The sequence below is a fragment of the Nerophis ophidion genome, linkage group LG22, assembly GCF_033978795.1.
Source record: "Nerophis ophidion isolate RoL-2023_Sa linkage group LG22, RoL_Noph_v1.0, whole genome shotgun sequence".
Lineage (NCBI taxonomy): Eukaryota > Metazoa > Chordata > Actinopteri > Syngnathiformes > Syngnathidae > Nerophis > Nerophis ophidion.
The window spans coordinates 42,554,204-42,568,843 of NC_084632.1; the positions used below are offsets into that span (position 1 = coordinate 42,554,204).

The 14,640-nt window shown below is 42.1% G+C and overlaps 1 protein-coding gene across 2 annotated transcripts in view; it reads left to right on the forward strand.

Moving 5' to 3' along the window:
• Window positions 1-14,640, forward strand: part of LOC133540880 (mitochondrial adenyl nucleotide antiporter SLC25A24-like) — an 87,508-nt gene that overhangs the window by 41,101 nt on the left and 31,767 nt on the right. The window contains exons 8-10 of one of the 2 annotated variants that reach the window (XR_009803749.1): window positions 1,565-1,732; window positions 1,802-1,952; window positions 5,812-6,006. Coding sequence is in view for 1 of the 2 variants with exons in the window: in XM_061883894.1 (XP_061739878.1) it covers window positions 1,565-1,732; window positions 1,802-1,952; window positions 5,812-5,993 (501 nt within the window). In the remaining variant the exon portion in view is untranslated. Of the gene's footprint in view, window positions 1-1,564; window positions 1,733-1,801; window positions 1,953-5,811; window positions 10,540-14,640 lie in introns of those variants that run through there. The other variant, XM_061883894.1, reaches the window with a different exon arrangement.

The following is a 14,640-nucleotide window of genomic DNA, read 5'->3' on the forward strand; positions in this document are numbered from 1 at the left end:
AGCCAGCAGGAAACCATCCCAAGCGGAGGCGGATCAGCAGCGCAGAGATGTCCCCAGCCGATACACAGGCGAGCAGTACATGGCCACCGGATCGGACCGGACCCCCTCCACAAGGGAGGGGGGGACATAGGAGAAAAAGAAAAGAAACGGCAGATCAACTGGTCTAAAAAGGAGGTCTATTTAAAGGCTAGAGTATACAAATGAGTTTTAAGGTGAGACTTAAATGCTTCTACTGAGGTAGCATCTCCAACTGTTACCGGGAGGGCATTCCAGAGTACTGGAGCCCGAACGGAAAACGCTCTATAGCCCGCAGACTTTTTTTGGGCTTTGGGAATCACTAATAAGCCGGAGTCCTTTGAACGCAGATTTCTTGCCGGGACATATGGTACAATACAATCGGCAAGATAGGATGGAGCTAGACCGTGTAGTATTTTATACGTAAGTAGTAAAACCTTAAAGTCACATCTTAAGTGCACAGGAAGCCAGTGCAGGTGAGGCAGTACAGGTATATATGTATGTATATATGTATATAAAGGTATATACAGTATAGGTATATATGTATGTATGTATATAAAGGTATATACAGTATAGGTATATATGTATGTATGTATATAAAGGTATATACAGTATGGGTATATATGTATGTATATATGTATATAAAGGTATATACAGTATAGGTATATATGTATGTATATATGTATATAAAGGTATATACAGTACAGGAGTAATGTGATCAAACTTTCTTGTTCTTGTCAAAAGTCTAGCAGCCGCATTTTGTACCAACTGAAAAGAAGAAAGCTGTAGGCGGGAAGCGGTGTACTGCGGCCGCCTTTAGCAACACAAACACAGCCGGTGTTTCATTGTTTACATTCCCGGAAGATGACGGTGAAGCTTTACTATGGAACAGAGCGGTCAAGCGAACACGGTTCCCTACCACATGTCAACCGGCAGGTTTCGGTGAGAGAATATGGGAATAAGTCGGCTCTTACCGTAGTGAAGTGAAGTGAATTATATTTATATAGCGCTTTACATTGTGAAACCCAATATCTAAGTTACATTTAAAAATCCTAAAATCATTTCTAAGGTTGTATTTTTTCTCTAAAATTGTCTTTCTGAAAGTAAAAAAAATAAATGAATTTATTTAAACAAGTGAAGACCAAGTCTTTCAAATATCTTCTTGGATTTTCCAATTCTATTTGAGTTTGGTCTCTCTTAGAAATAAAAATGTCAATCAAAGCGAAAACAGCTTGCTAGTAAATTAAAAAAAATTTGAGGCAGCTCACTGGTAAGTGCTGCTATTTGAGCTATTTTTAGAACAAGCCAGTGGGCGACTCATCTGGTCCTTACGGGCACCGTGTTGGTGACCCCTGTGTCATGCATGGTATTATTGTGTATTGTTTTGTTGCATTAATTAATATAAAAAACCACTTCATAAATGCTATTATAATAACAATAATATTTCATTTCTGAATTCCTCGCTGGTGCTCGAGTGTCCTTATGTGAGAGCAACTGATGCTGGAGGAGTGGAGCTTCTTCCTTCTAACAAACATCTTTGCTGCTTCAGGTGATGAAGACCAGGTTGACCCTGAGGAAGACGGGCCAGTACTCAGGAATGTTGGACTGTGCCAAGAAAATCCTGAAGAAGGAAGGCGTGAAGGCCTTCTACAAGGGTTATGTTCCCAACATTCTGGGCATCATTCCATATGCTGGCATAGATCTGGCGGTCTATGAGGTGTGCCAGCACGCACCCATCATCACATGACTCTTTTATATACCCTCACTTCTCTCTCATCCACTACAGAGCTTGAAGAACCTCTGGTTGTCTCGCTACGCCAAAGACACAGCCAACCCCGGCGTGCTGGTCCTGCTGGGCTGTGGCACCGTCTCCAGTACTTGTGGCCAGATATCCAGTTATCCCCTGGCCCTGATCCGCACCAGGATGCAGGCACAAGGTACCTCTAGGCATGAGCTGCTATTCCACAAGTCAATTAATCCGACCATTAGATCGCTAACAGCGTTGTCGTGGACGCCCCTGCTTATTTCGGCAAGACGATGCCGAGCCATACTTGCCAACCTTGAAACCTCCGATTTCTGGAGATGGGAGGGGCAGGGTTGAGATGGGGGGGTAGTAGCGTTGTGAACGCCCCTGCTTATTTCAGCAAGACGATGCCAAGCTGTACTTGCCAACCTTGACACCTCCGAATTCTGGAGATGGGAGGGGGGGGTAGTAGCATTGTCGTGGACGCCCCTGCTTATTTCAGCAAGACGACGCCGAGCCATACTTGCCAACCTTGACACTTCCGAATTCAGGAGATCGGGGGAGGGGGATCTCTCTCTCTGTGTGAGTGTGTAAGTGTGTGTGTGTGTGTCTCAGTGTGCAAGTGGGTGTGTGTGTGTCTAAGTGCGTGAGTTTGTCTGTGTGTGCGTATCAATGTGTGTGTTTGTCTAATTGTGTGTCTGTGTGTGTCAATGTGTGTGTGTTTTTGTGTCTAAATGTGTGTGTGTATCAATGTGTGTTTGTCAAATTGTGTGTATGTGTGTGTCAACGTGTGTGTGTTTTTGTGTCTAAATGTGTTTGTGTCTAAATGTGTGTGTATGTCTGTGTGTTGTTGTGTGTGTGTGTGTTTGTCTGTGTGTGTGTGTTTGTCAATGTGTGTGAGTGTGTCTAAGTGTGTGTGTGTTTGTGTGTCTAAGTGGGTGAGTGTGTCCAAGTGTGTGTCAATCTGTGTGTGTGTGTAAGTGTTGTTGCGTGTGTGTGTGTGTGTCTGTGTCAATATATATATGTGTGTGTGTGTGTGTGTGTGTGTGTGTGTGTGTGTGCGTCCAAGAGTGTGTGTGTGTCTGTGTGTTGAGGTGGGGGGTAGCAGCGTTGACGTGGACGCCCCTGCTTATTTCAGCAAGACGACGCCGAGCCATACTTGCCAACCTTGACACCTCCGAATTCAGGAGATGGGGGGGGGGGCTCTCTCTCTCTCTGTGTGAGTGTCTAAGTGTGTGTGCGTGTGTGTGTGTCTCAGTGTGTAAGTGGGTGTGTGTGTGTCTAAGTGCGTGAGTTTGTCAAAGTGTGTGCGTATCAATGTGTGTGTTTGTCTAATTGTGTGTGTTTTTGTGTCTAAATGTGTTTGTGTCTAAATGTGTGTGTATGTCTGTGTTGTTGTGTGTGTGAGTGTGTCTGTGTGTTTGTCAATGTGTGTGTGTGTGTGTCTAAGTGTGTGTGTGTGTGTGTGTGTCTAAGTGGGTGAGTGTGTCTAAGTGTGTGTCAATCTGTGTGTGTGTATGTGTTGTTGCGTGCGTGCGTGTGTGTGTGTGTGTCTCTGTGTCAATATATATGTGTGTGTGTGTGTCAATGTGTGTGTGTGCGTCCAAGAGTGTGTGTGTCTAAGTGTGTTGAGGTGGGGGGTAGCAGCGTTGACGTGGACGCCCCTGCTTATTTCGGCAAGACTATGCCGAGCCATACTTGCCAACCTTGACACCTCCGAATTTGGGAGATGGGGGGGGGGGCTCTCTCTCTCTGTGTGCGTGTCTAAGTGTGTGTGTGTGTGTGTGTGTGTGTGTGTGTCTAAGTGCATGAGTTTGTCTAAGTGTGTGCGTATCAATGTGTGTGTTTGTCTAATTGTGTGTCTGTGTGTGTCAATGTGTGTGTGTTTTTGTGTCTAAATGTGCGTGTATGTCTGTGTGTTGTTGTGTGTGTTTGTCTGTGTGTGAGCGTGTCTGTTTGTGTGTTTGTCAATGTGTGTGAGTGTGTCTAAGTGTGTGTGTGTGTGTGTCTAAGTGGGTGAGTGTGTCTAAGTGTGTGTGAATCTGTGTGTGTGAATGTGTTGTTGCGTGTGTGTGTGTTTGGGTGTGTCTCTGTGTCAATACATGTGTGTGTGTGTGTCAATGAGTGTGTGTGCGTGTGTCTGTGTGTCTAAGTGTGTTGAGGTGGGGGGTAGCAGCGTTGACGTGGACGCCCCTGCTTATTTCGGCAAGACTATGCCGAGCCATACTTGCCAACCTTGACACCTCCGAATTCGGGAGATGGGGGGGGGGCTCTCTCTCTCTGTGTGCGTGTCTAAGTGTGTGTGTGTGTGTGTCTCAGTGCATGAGTTTGTCTAAGTATGTGCGTATCAATGTGTGTGTTTGTCTAATTGTGTGTCTGTGTGTGTCAATGTGTGTGTGTTTTTGTGTCTAAATGTGTTTGTGTCTAAATGTCTGTGTCTAAGTGGGTGAGTGTCAATGTGTGTGTACGTCTGTGTGTTGTTGTGTGTGTGTGTCTGTGTCTAAGTGGGTGAGTGTGTCTAAGTGTGTGTGTGTGTGTGTGTGTCAATGTGTGTGTATGTCTGTGTTGTTGTGTTTGTCAATGTGTGTGTGTCTGTGTCTAAGTGGGTGAGTGTCTAAGTGTGTGTCAATCTGTGTGTGTATGTGTTGTTGCGTGTGTGTGTAAGTGTGTGTCAATACGTGTGTGTGTGTGTGTGTGTGTGTGTGTGTCTGTGTGTGTCAATGTGTGTGTGTGTGCGCGTCTAAGAGTGTGTGTGTCTGTGTGTGTTGAGGTGGGGGGTAGCAGCGTTGTCGAGGACACCCCAGCTTATTGTGGCAAGACGATGCCGAGCCATACTTGCCAACCCTGACACCTCTAAATTCGGGAGATGGGGGTTGGTGGTAGCTGGGGTGATATATTGTAGCATCCCGGAAGAGTTAGTGCTGCAAGGGGTTATGGGTATTTTTTCTGTTGTGTTACGGTGCGGATGTTCTCCCAAAATGTGTTTGTCATTGTCGTTTGGTGCGTGTTCACAGTGTGGTGCATATTTGTAACAATGTTAAAGTTGCTTATACGGCCACCCTCAGTGTGACCTGTATGGATGTTGACCAAGTTTGCCTTGCATTCACGTGTGTGTGTGTGTGTGTGTGTGTGTGTGTGTGTGTGTGTGTGTGTGTGTGTGTGTGTGTGTGTGTGTGTGTGTGTGTGTGTGTGTGTGTGTGTGTGTGTGTGTGTGTGTGTGTGTGTAAAACCGAGACAGAAAAGGGAGAACGGAAGCATTTTTGCTTAAAAAGTAAAGATAAAGGTGAAGTTTTAACACTGATACGCTAAATGTTTTAGCGATTTCTGAATCACTAATCCTGGTCTCAATGGCGACAAATAAAATGTGTTTCTTACAAGTATCATTATCACTGCAGGACGAGGAATAGCTAAACATGCTTCACTACACACCATAGCTCACCTGCATCAACATGTAAACAAATGCCACTGTAATGATATCAAGTAGAGGCACGTATCGAGTCGATACTACTATGATTACGCCGATATTTTTGGGCATCACAACACGTGTTGCTGGCATCAAATTCCAAGTTAATTATTATTTGCAAAAAAAAAAAAAAGTTTATAAGTATGAACATCAAATAAGTTGTCTTTGTAGCATATTCAACTGAATATGGCTTGGAAATGATTTGCAAATCATTGTATTCTGTTTATATTTACATCAAACACAATTTCCCAACTCATATGGAAACGGGGTTTGTATGTTCACTATTTTATTTAAGGACAAACTTGCAATAATAAACATATGTTAAATGTACGCTAAGATTTTCTGTTAAAATAAAGCCAATAGTTCCCTTTATTTAGAAAAGTGCCAAAAATGATTAGACAAAAGTATAAGCAATAATTAAGTACCTTTTGAGATGAACAGAACAGGTGAGCCAGAACACTTGCTGATATTTGTTGGACCAACAATGTTTTCTCCCACGTTCACGTCCTCCTTTTTGCATGCAGTGTTTGAAGCAGGACGGTCAAGACAGCCTCCATTAAAGCCAGCATGCATCTCTCTCTCCTTTCAGCTTCCCTGGAAGGTGCGGAGCAGCTGCACATGAAGCAGATGGTGAAGAGGATTCTGGACAAGGAAGGCTTCTTTGGACTTTACCGCGGCATCTTGCCCAATTTCATGAAGGTGCTGCCGGCGGTCAGCATCAGCTACGTGGTGTATGAGTACATGCGCTCCGGCCTGGGCATACAGAAGTAGGAGCGACCACGCGGTACGTTGTTGTTGTTGTTGTTGTCACACTAAAGCATGCACACAGGGACTATCTACTGGGGAATGAGTAAAGTAGTCCACACATTAATGTCACCTGGATCTGGCTTTTAATGTCAATGTTGGAGATGTTTACCAAGTCTTGATTGAGACAAAAAAATAATGAAGAAAACAAGTTCATTTAAGTCATGGGTGTCAAACTCTGGGCCGTGGGCCAAATCTGGCCCGCCGTGTCATTTCATTTGGCCCTTGAGGCAATATCAATTTAGCATTAGAGCTGGCCCGCCGGTGCCGCTGTAACACCGCTAATATTCATACTTGCCAACCCTCCTAATTTTCCTGATAGACTCCCGAAGTTCAGTGCCCTTCCCGAAAATCTCCCGGGGCAACCATTCTCTCGAATTTCTACCGATTTCCACCTGGACAACTATATTGGGGGCGTGCACTTAAGGCACTGCTTTTAGTGTTCTCTACAACCTGTCGTCACCTAATCCACTTTATTTATATAGCACATTTAAACAATAAATAAGTTTCCAAAGTGCTGCACAGCCATGTGAAGTGAAGTGAAGTGAATTATATTTATATAGCGCTTTTTCTCTAGTGACTCAAAGCGCTTTACATAGTGAAACCCAATATCTAAGTTACATTCAAACCAGTGTGGGTGGCACTGGGAGCAGGTGGGTAAAGTGTCTTGCCCAAGGACACAACGGCAGTGACTAGGATGGCGGAAGCGGGAATCGAACCTGCAACCCTCAAGTTGCTGGCACGTCCGCTCTACCAACCGAGCTAAATAAAAAATAAAATATATATATATATATATATATATTATGCTCTACCAATGACTGAATAAAAACAAAAAATAAATAAATATAAAACCTGGGGATAGGTTGATTGGCAACACTAAATTGGTCCTAGTGTGTGAATGTTGTCTGTCTATCTGTGTTGGCCCTGCGATGAGGTGGCGACTTGTCCAGGGTGTACCCTGCCTTCCGCCTGATTGTAGCTGAGATAGGCGCCAGCGCCCCCCGCGACCCCGAAAGGGAATAAGCGGTAGAAAATGGATGGATGGATGGAAAACCAATAAAAACAATATAAAAACAAATATGATTAAAAACTATCTTAAAGGGTAAAATTAATTAAAACAGTAAAATAGAAATCAAAGTGTATAAAAAACAGAGGACCACACAACTCACGTAGTGTTAAAAGCCAAAGAATAAAAGTGGGTCTTAAGACGAGACTTAAAACACTCCACTGTGGAAGCAGTTCTAACATGGAAGGGCAGTGTGTTCCAGAGCTTAGAAGGCCCTGTCTCCCCTGGTCTTAAGTCTGGTCTTGGGCACCACGAGCTGGAACTGGCTCTCGGACCTCAGAGCGCGCGCAGGATTGTATATTTGGATGAGGTCCGAGATATATTGAGGTGCCAGTCCATGTAAAGATTTAAAAACAAACAGCAATGTTTTAAAATCAATCAAACCCCCACTTTTCCTCCATACTAACAGCGTGTCACATAATATTTGTGCATTTTACACACACACACACACGTGAATGCAAGCCTGCATACTTGGTCAACAGCCATACAGGTCACACTGAGGGTGGCCGTATAAACAACTTTAGCACTGTTACAAATATGCGCCACACCGTGAACCCACACCAAACAAGAATGACAAACACATTTCGGGTGAACATCCGCACCGTAACACAACAGAACAAATACCCAGAACCCCTTGCAGCACTAAATCTTCCGGGAAACTTCCAGCAAACTGACCAATAATTAATGTTTTATTCATGCATTTTCTCTTGCTACTTCAAGGCTTGAATGTTTGGTTCATTCATTATTGTTATTTTATTTTCAAATGTATTATTGATCCGTGGAAAAAATGTGATATTTACCTTAGAAGATTGCAAATAGAAAAAAAGACATAAAATGTTTATTTAAATTTTATTTGAGATGCCATTGATATTCTTTTAATTATTATTATTACTATTTGAAACTGGATTTTGCATGTCACTAAAGTTATATAAGTCTTGCTTGTTCAATATTTAATGCAAACTTGTTTGGGTCCCTATTAAAAGGTTCATTTGTTCAGTTTTAAATGTTGGCCCACTCTGTATTTGAGTTTGACACCCCTGGTTTAAGTTTTAAATTGAACTTAGCAATTAGCACAACTCACGTTAACTTCCGTTGAAATCAATGTGGCTTTTTATTGATTGTGTACACAATTCTCCATAATGGACCTTTTTTTTTTTTTTAAAAATACAAAAATAACTAAAATGCCAAAGCCATGTTGTTGAAATACAGTCCTGGTCAAAAGTGTACATAGACTTGTAAAGAACATCATGTCATGGCTGTCTGGAGTTTACAATCATTTCTACAACTCTTATTTTTTTGTGACTGGAGCACATACTTGTTGGTCACAAAAACATTCATGAAGTTTGCTTCTTTTATGAACTTATTATGGCTCTACTGAAAATGTATACCGTATTTCCTTGAATTGCCGCCGGGGCGCTAATTATTTCAAAACCTCTTCTCACTTACCACAGACATTCCGTAAATTTAAGCCTGCGCTTATAAATTTGAGTGTGATGTAAGGATACCATCATGAAAAGCACATTTAATAAAAAAAACATTATTATGGTCTTATATTTACTTATAAATGAAGTCCATGTGCAGTTCCTTCTGATCAAAAGCATGGATAACTTGTTTAAAGAAGTCTTCCTTATCTTTCTTCAGTTTTAAAAGTCTCTCCGTCTCGATGGAGATCTTCCTTTATTACCTCCTGCTTCCATTGAAAGTCCAGTTTAGAAAACTGTTTTATTTTAGATATGTAATCCATCCATCCATCCATTTTCTACCGCTTATTCCCTTTTCGGGGTCGCGGGGGGCGCTGGCGCCTATCTCAGCTACAATCGGGCGGAAGGCGGGGTACACCCTGGACAAGTCGCCACCTCATCGCAGGGCCAACACAGATAGACAGACAACATTCACACACTAGGGACCATTTAGTGTTGCCAATCAACCTATCCCCAGGTGCATGTCTTTGGAGGTGGGAGGGGCCTATCCCCAGGTGCATGTCTTTGGAGGTGGGAGGGGCCTATCCCCAGGTGCATGTCTTTGGAGGTGGGAGGGGCCTATCCCTAGGTGCATGTCTTTGGAGGTGGGAGGGGCCTATCCCCAGGTGCATGTCTTTGGAGGTGGGAGGGGCCTATCCCCAGGTGCATGTCTTTGGAGGTGGGAGGGGCCTATCCCCAGGTGCATGTCTTTAGAGGTGGGAGGGGCCTATCCCTAGGTGCATGTCTTTGGAGGTGGGAGGGGCCTATCCCCAGGTGCATGTCTTTGGAGGTGGGAGGGGCCTATCCCCAGGTGCATGTCTTTGGAGGTGGGAGGGGCCTATCCCCAGGTGCATGTCTTTGGAGGTGGGAGGGGCCTATCCCCAGGTGCATGTCTTTGGAGGTGGGAGGAAGCCGGAGTACCCGGAGGGAACCCACGCATTCACGGGGAGAACATGCAAACTCCACACAGAAAGATCCCGAGCCTGGATTTGAACCCAGGACTGCAGGAACTTCGTATTGTGAGGCAGACGCACTAACCCCTCTGCCACCGTGTAATCCTCCATGTTAAAAGTGCAAGCGAGAGGAAAAAATAAACGATCGCTGCTTGTTGTCACTTCTTCTGCAGCCGAGTGAGGCAAAAGTTTACCAAGTCTTGATTGAGACAAAAAAAAATGAAGAAAACTAAGTTCATTTAAGTCATGGGTGTCAAATTCTGGCCCGCCGTGTAATTTAATTTGGCCCTTGAGGCAATATCAATTCAGCATTAGAGCGTCGGTGCCGCTGTAACACCGCTAATACTCATACTTGCCAACCCTCCTAATTTTCCCGATAGACTCCCGAAGTTCCCTCCCCCTCCCAAAAATCTCCCGGGGCAACCATTCTCCCCAATTTCTACCGATTTCCACCTGGACAACTATATTGGGGGCGTGCACTTAAGGCCCCTTTATTACCTCCATTTAGCTGAACTGCACCAATTTTGTGGTTAAAAATTGAAGCTTGGCTACCAAAAGCGCCTTATTGCAGGTAAACTTGCCAAGGGACATGTCAGCAAATATTAACATTGCTGTACGTATACTTTTGATTGCTCACATTTTCAGTAGAAACATAATAAATTCATAAAAGAAGCAAACTTCATGAATGTTTGTTCAGTATGTGCTCCAGTCACTACATCACAAAGATTTGTAGAAATGATTGGAAACTCAAGACAGCCGTGACATGTTTTTTAAAAGTGACCACAGCTGTATAGATAAATATTTTTAAACAATACCAAAGTAGTTTCAAGTCCCCAAACATGTTGTGCCATGTTTGCATCTTGCAAGTCATCTTTTCAAAGTGCACACATTTGTTGGTTAAAACAAAAAACATGTAGTCGTGTGCCTTATGGTTGCCTTATTTACATTTATTTAGTTGTTTACATTAATAAAGACCATTTTCCCTTATTTACATTTATTTAGTTGTTTACATTAATAAAGACCATTTTCCCTTATTTACATTTATTTAGGTGTTTACATTAATAAAGATCATTTTCCCTTATTTACATTTATTTAGTTGTTTACATTAATAAAGATCATTTTCCCTTATTTACATTTATTTAGTTGTTTACATTAATAAAGACCATTTTCCCTTATTTACATTTATTTAGGTGTTTACATTAATAAAGATCATTTTCCCTTATTTACATTTATTTAGTTGTTTACATTAATAAAGACCATTTTCCCTTATTTACATTTATTTAGGTGTTTACATTAATAAAGACCATTTTCCCTTATTTACATTTATTTAGGTGTTTACATTAATAAAGATCATTTTCCCTTATTTACATTTATTTAGTTTACATTAATAAAGACCATTTTCCCTTATTTACATTTATTTAGGTGTTTACATTAATAAAGACCATTTTCCCTTATTTACATTTATTTAGGTGTTTACATTAATAAAGACCATTTTCCCTTATTTACATTTATTTAGTTGTTTACATTAATAAAGACCATTTTCCCTTTACATTTATTTAGGTGTTTACATTAATAAAGACCATTTTCCCTTATTTACATTTATTTAGGTGTTTACATTAATAAAGACCATTTTCCCTTATTTACATTTATTTAGGTGTTTACATTAATAAAGACCATTTTCCCTTATTTACATTTATTTAGGTGTTTACATTAATAAAGACCATTTTCCCTTATTTACATTTATTTTGTTGTTTACATTAATAAAGACCATTTTCCCTTATTTACATTTATTTAGGTGTTTACATTAATAAAGACCATTTTCCCTTATTTACATTTATTTAGGTGTTTACATTAATAAAGACCATTTTCCCTTATTTACATTTATTTAGTTGTTTACATTAATAAAGATCATTTTCCCTTATTTACATTTATTTAGTTGTTTACATTAATAAAGACCATTTTCCCTTATTTACATTTATTTAGGTGTTTACATTAATAAAGATCATTTTCCCTTTTTTACATTTATTTAGGTGTTTACATTAATAAAGACCATTTTCCCTTATTTACATTTATTTAGGTGTTTACATTAATAAAGACCATTTTCCCTTATTTACATTTATTTAGGTGTTTACATTAATAAAGACCATTCAGTACCAACGTTCCTTTGGGTGCATTTCCTTATGACACCTGATTGTTAGTCCCTTTAAGAGAGGGGTGTTATTATTTATTAGTAATATAGTGTGATGGTTTCTTACCGTTGTTGTGCGGGTTCAATGGACCACCCAGGAAGGACATGCTTTTGAGCAGGTTTGACTTCTTTATTTTGCAATAAATCTGTCTGCAGCTCGGATCGCTTTTCTGCCCCTTCCTCCATTGCTCACTCACAGTCCGCTCTTTCAGCCGCCGTCGTCCTCGTCCATGGCTCTCTGTTCCTCTCGCTTCTCATGAGCTGTTGCGGGTTCTTCTCCTCCTTCTCCCCTTTTATACAGCATGAGGAGATGGGTTAATTGTGTCCCGGTGTGTGAGCCACGCACCTGAATTAGATTGCGGCCGCCTCTCCGCCTCCTTGCCGCCATCTTGGGAAGGGCTCCGCCTCTCCACATATAGTATTGGGTATTTCCAATTTTATTAGTACTAAAATAATATATAATACTATTATTAGTTGTATTTAGTTAGTATTCGTATTTGGTTCTAGTAATACTATTAGAACTATGAGTTATATTATTTTTGGTAGTATAGCATTATGACAATACTATAACCAGTAGTAAAGTATTATGAGTTATACTATTATTAGTAGTAGTATAGTATCAGCCGTTAACAATATTATTAGTAGCATTGATTCATGAGTACCGTATTTCCTTGAATTGCCGCAGGACATATAGTATGCGCCTGCCTTGAATTACTCGCTTCCCAAAATAATTAGCGCATGCTTAGTATTTCCACCGGGTCAAACTCGTCACGTCACGAGTGACACTTCCCCTGTCATCATTTTCAAAATGGAGGAGGCTGATTTCAATACCGGTAATTTGAAATCGCATAAAGGGAAGAAGATTAAGAACTATTCAGTAGGATTTAAGGTCCAAGCTTACATCACACTCAATTTTTTTACTGCATGCCTTTGGTAAGTGCCGGAGTGAGAAGTGGTTTTAAAATAATTAGTGCATGCTTACTTTTACCGCATGCCTTTGGTAAGTGCCGGAGTGAGAAGTGGTTTTAAAATAATTAGTGCATGCTTACTTTTACCGCATGCCTTTGGTAAGCGCAGGAGTGAGGAGGTTTTAAAGTAATTAGCGCCCCGGCGGCAATTCAAGGAAATACTGTAATTATACATTTAGCAATAGTATTATATGCTATAGTACTATTATTCATAGTAACATTTTCTGAGTTAAATTAGTAGTAGTAAAGTTATCTAAGGTATATTAGTAGTAGTATAGTATGAGTTATATTATCAGTAGTATACTATGAGTTATATTATTATTATTAGTCATATAGTATTATGATTTATAATACTATTAGTATAGTATGAGTTATAATACTATTATTATTAGTATAGTATAAGTTATAATACTATTTTAGTATGGTATTATGACTTATAATACTATTATTAGTATAATATTCTGTGATGAGGTGGCGACTTGTCCAGAGTGTACCCCGCTTACCGCCCGCATGCAGCTGGGATAGGCTCCAGCGCCCTCCGCGACCCCAAAGGGAAAAAGCTGCTGAAAATGGATGGAATGTGTTTGCCTCCTCAAAGTTGGATAGAAATATTCACCGTAAGCAAAACATGAGATAATTAACTCACTTGACAATTTAAAGAGCAACCTGTGTTAACATTGATTAGAAACTGTATACAAATAATAATCATAATAAATACACAACTAGGGTTGCATAGGAGTGGAAAGTTTCTGGTATATTTCCGGGAATTGACCACGGGAAGTTAGAAAAGTTGACCATTTTGTGACTTTTCAAAGTTGGACACCAGCCATGGGAATTACAATAATTATTAATGTAAGGAATATTTGTAGTTTATTATGAGACTGTGGTGGTACATAAAACCTAATTAGCTAGAGGCGCTGGAGCCTATCTCAGCTACAATCAAGCGGAAGGTGGTGTACACCCTGGACAAGTCACCACCTCATCGCAGGGCCAACACAGACAGACAACATTCACACACTAGGGACCAGTTAGTGTTGCCTATCAACCTATCCCCAGGTGCATGTCTTTGGAGGTGGGAGGGGCCTATCCCCAGGTGCATGTCTTTGGAGGTGGGAGGGGCCTATCCCCAGGTGCATGTCTTTGGAGGTGGGAGGGGCCTATCCCCAGGTGCATGTCTTTGGAGGTGGGAGGGGCCTATCCCCAGGTGCATGTCTTTGGAGGTGGGAGGGCCCTATCCCCAGGTGCATGTCTTTGGAGGTGGGAGGGGCCTATCCCCAGGTGCATGTCTTTGGAGGTGGGAGGGGCCTATCTCCAGGTGCATGTCTTTGGAGGTGGGAGGGGCCTATCCCCAGGTGCATGTCTTTGGAGGTGGGAGGAAGCTGGAGTGGGCAATACGGCGCAAGAGGGGTTAGTGTGTCTGCCTCACAATATAAAGGTCCTGAGTAGTCCTGGGTTCAATCCCGGGCTCGGGATCTTTGTGTGTAGAGTTTACATGTTCTCCCCGTGACTGCGTGGGTTCCCTCCGGGTACTCCGGCTTCCTCCCACCTCCAAAGACATGCACCTGGGGATAGGCCCCTCCCACCTCCAAAGATATGCACCTGGGAATGGGCCCCTCCCACCTCCAAAGACATGCACCTGGGGATAGGCCCCTCCCACCTCCAAAGACACGCACCTGGGGATAGGCCCCTCCCACTTCCAAAGACACGCACCTGGGGTTAGGCCCCTCCCACCTCCAAAGACATGCACCTGGGGATAGGCCCCTCCCACCTCCAAAGACATGCACCTGGGGATAGGCCCCTCCCACCTCCAAAGACATGCACCTGGGGATAGGTTGATTGGCAACACTAAATGGTCCCTAGTGTGTGAATGTTGTCTGTCTATCTGTGTTGGTCCTGCAATGAGGTGGCGACTTGTCCAGGGTGTACCCCGCCTTCCGCCCGATTGTAGCTGAGAGAGGCACCAGCGCCCTCCGCCACCC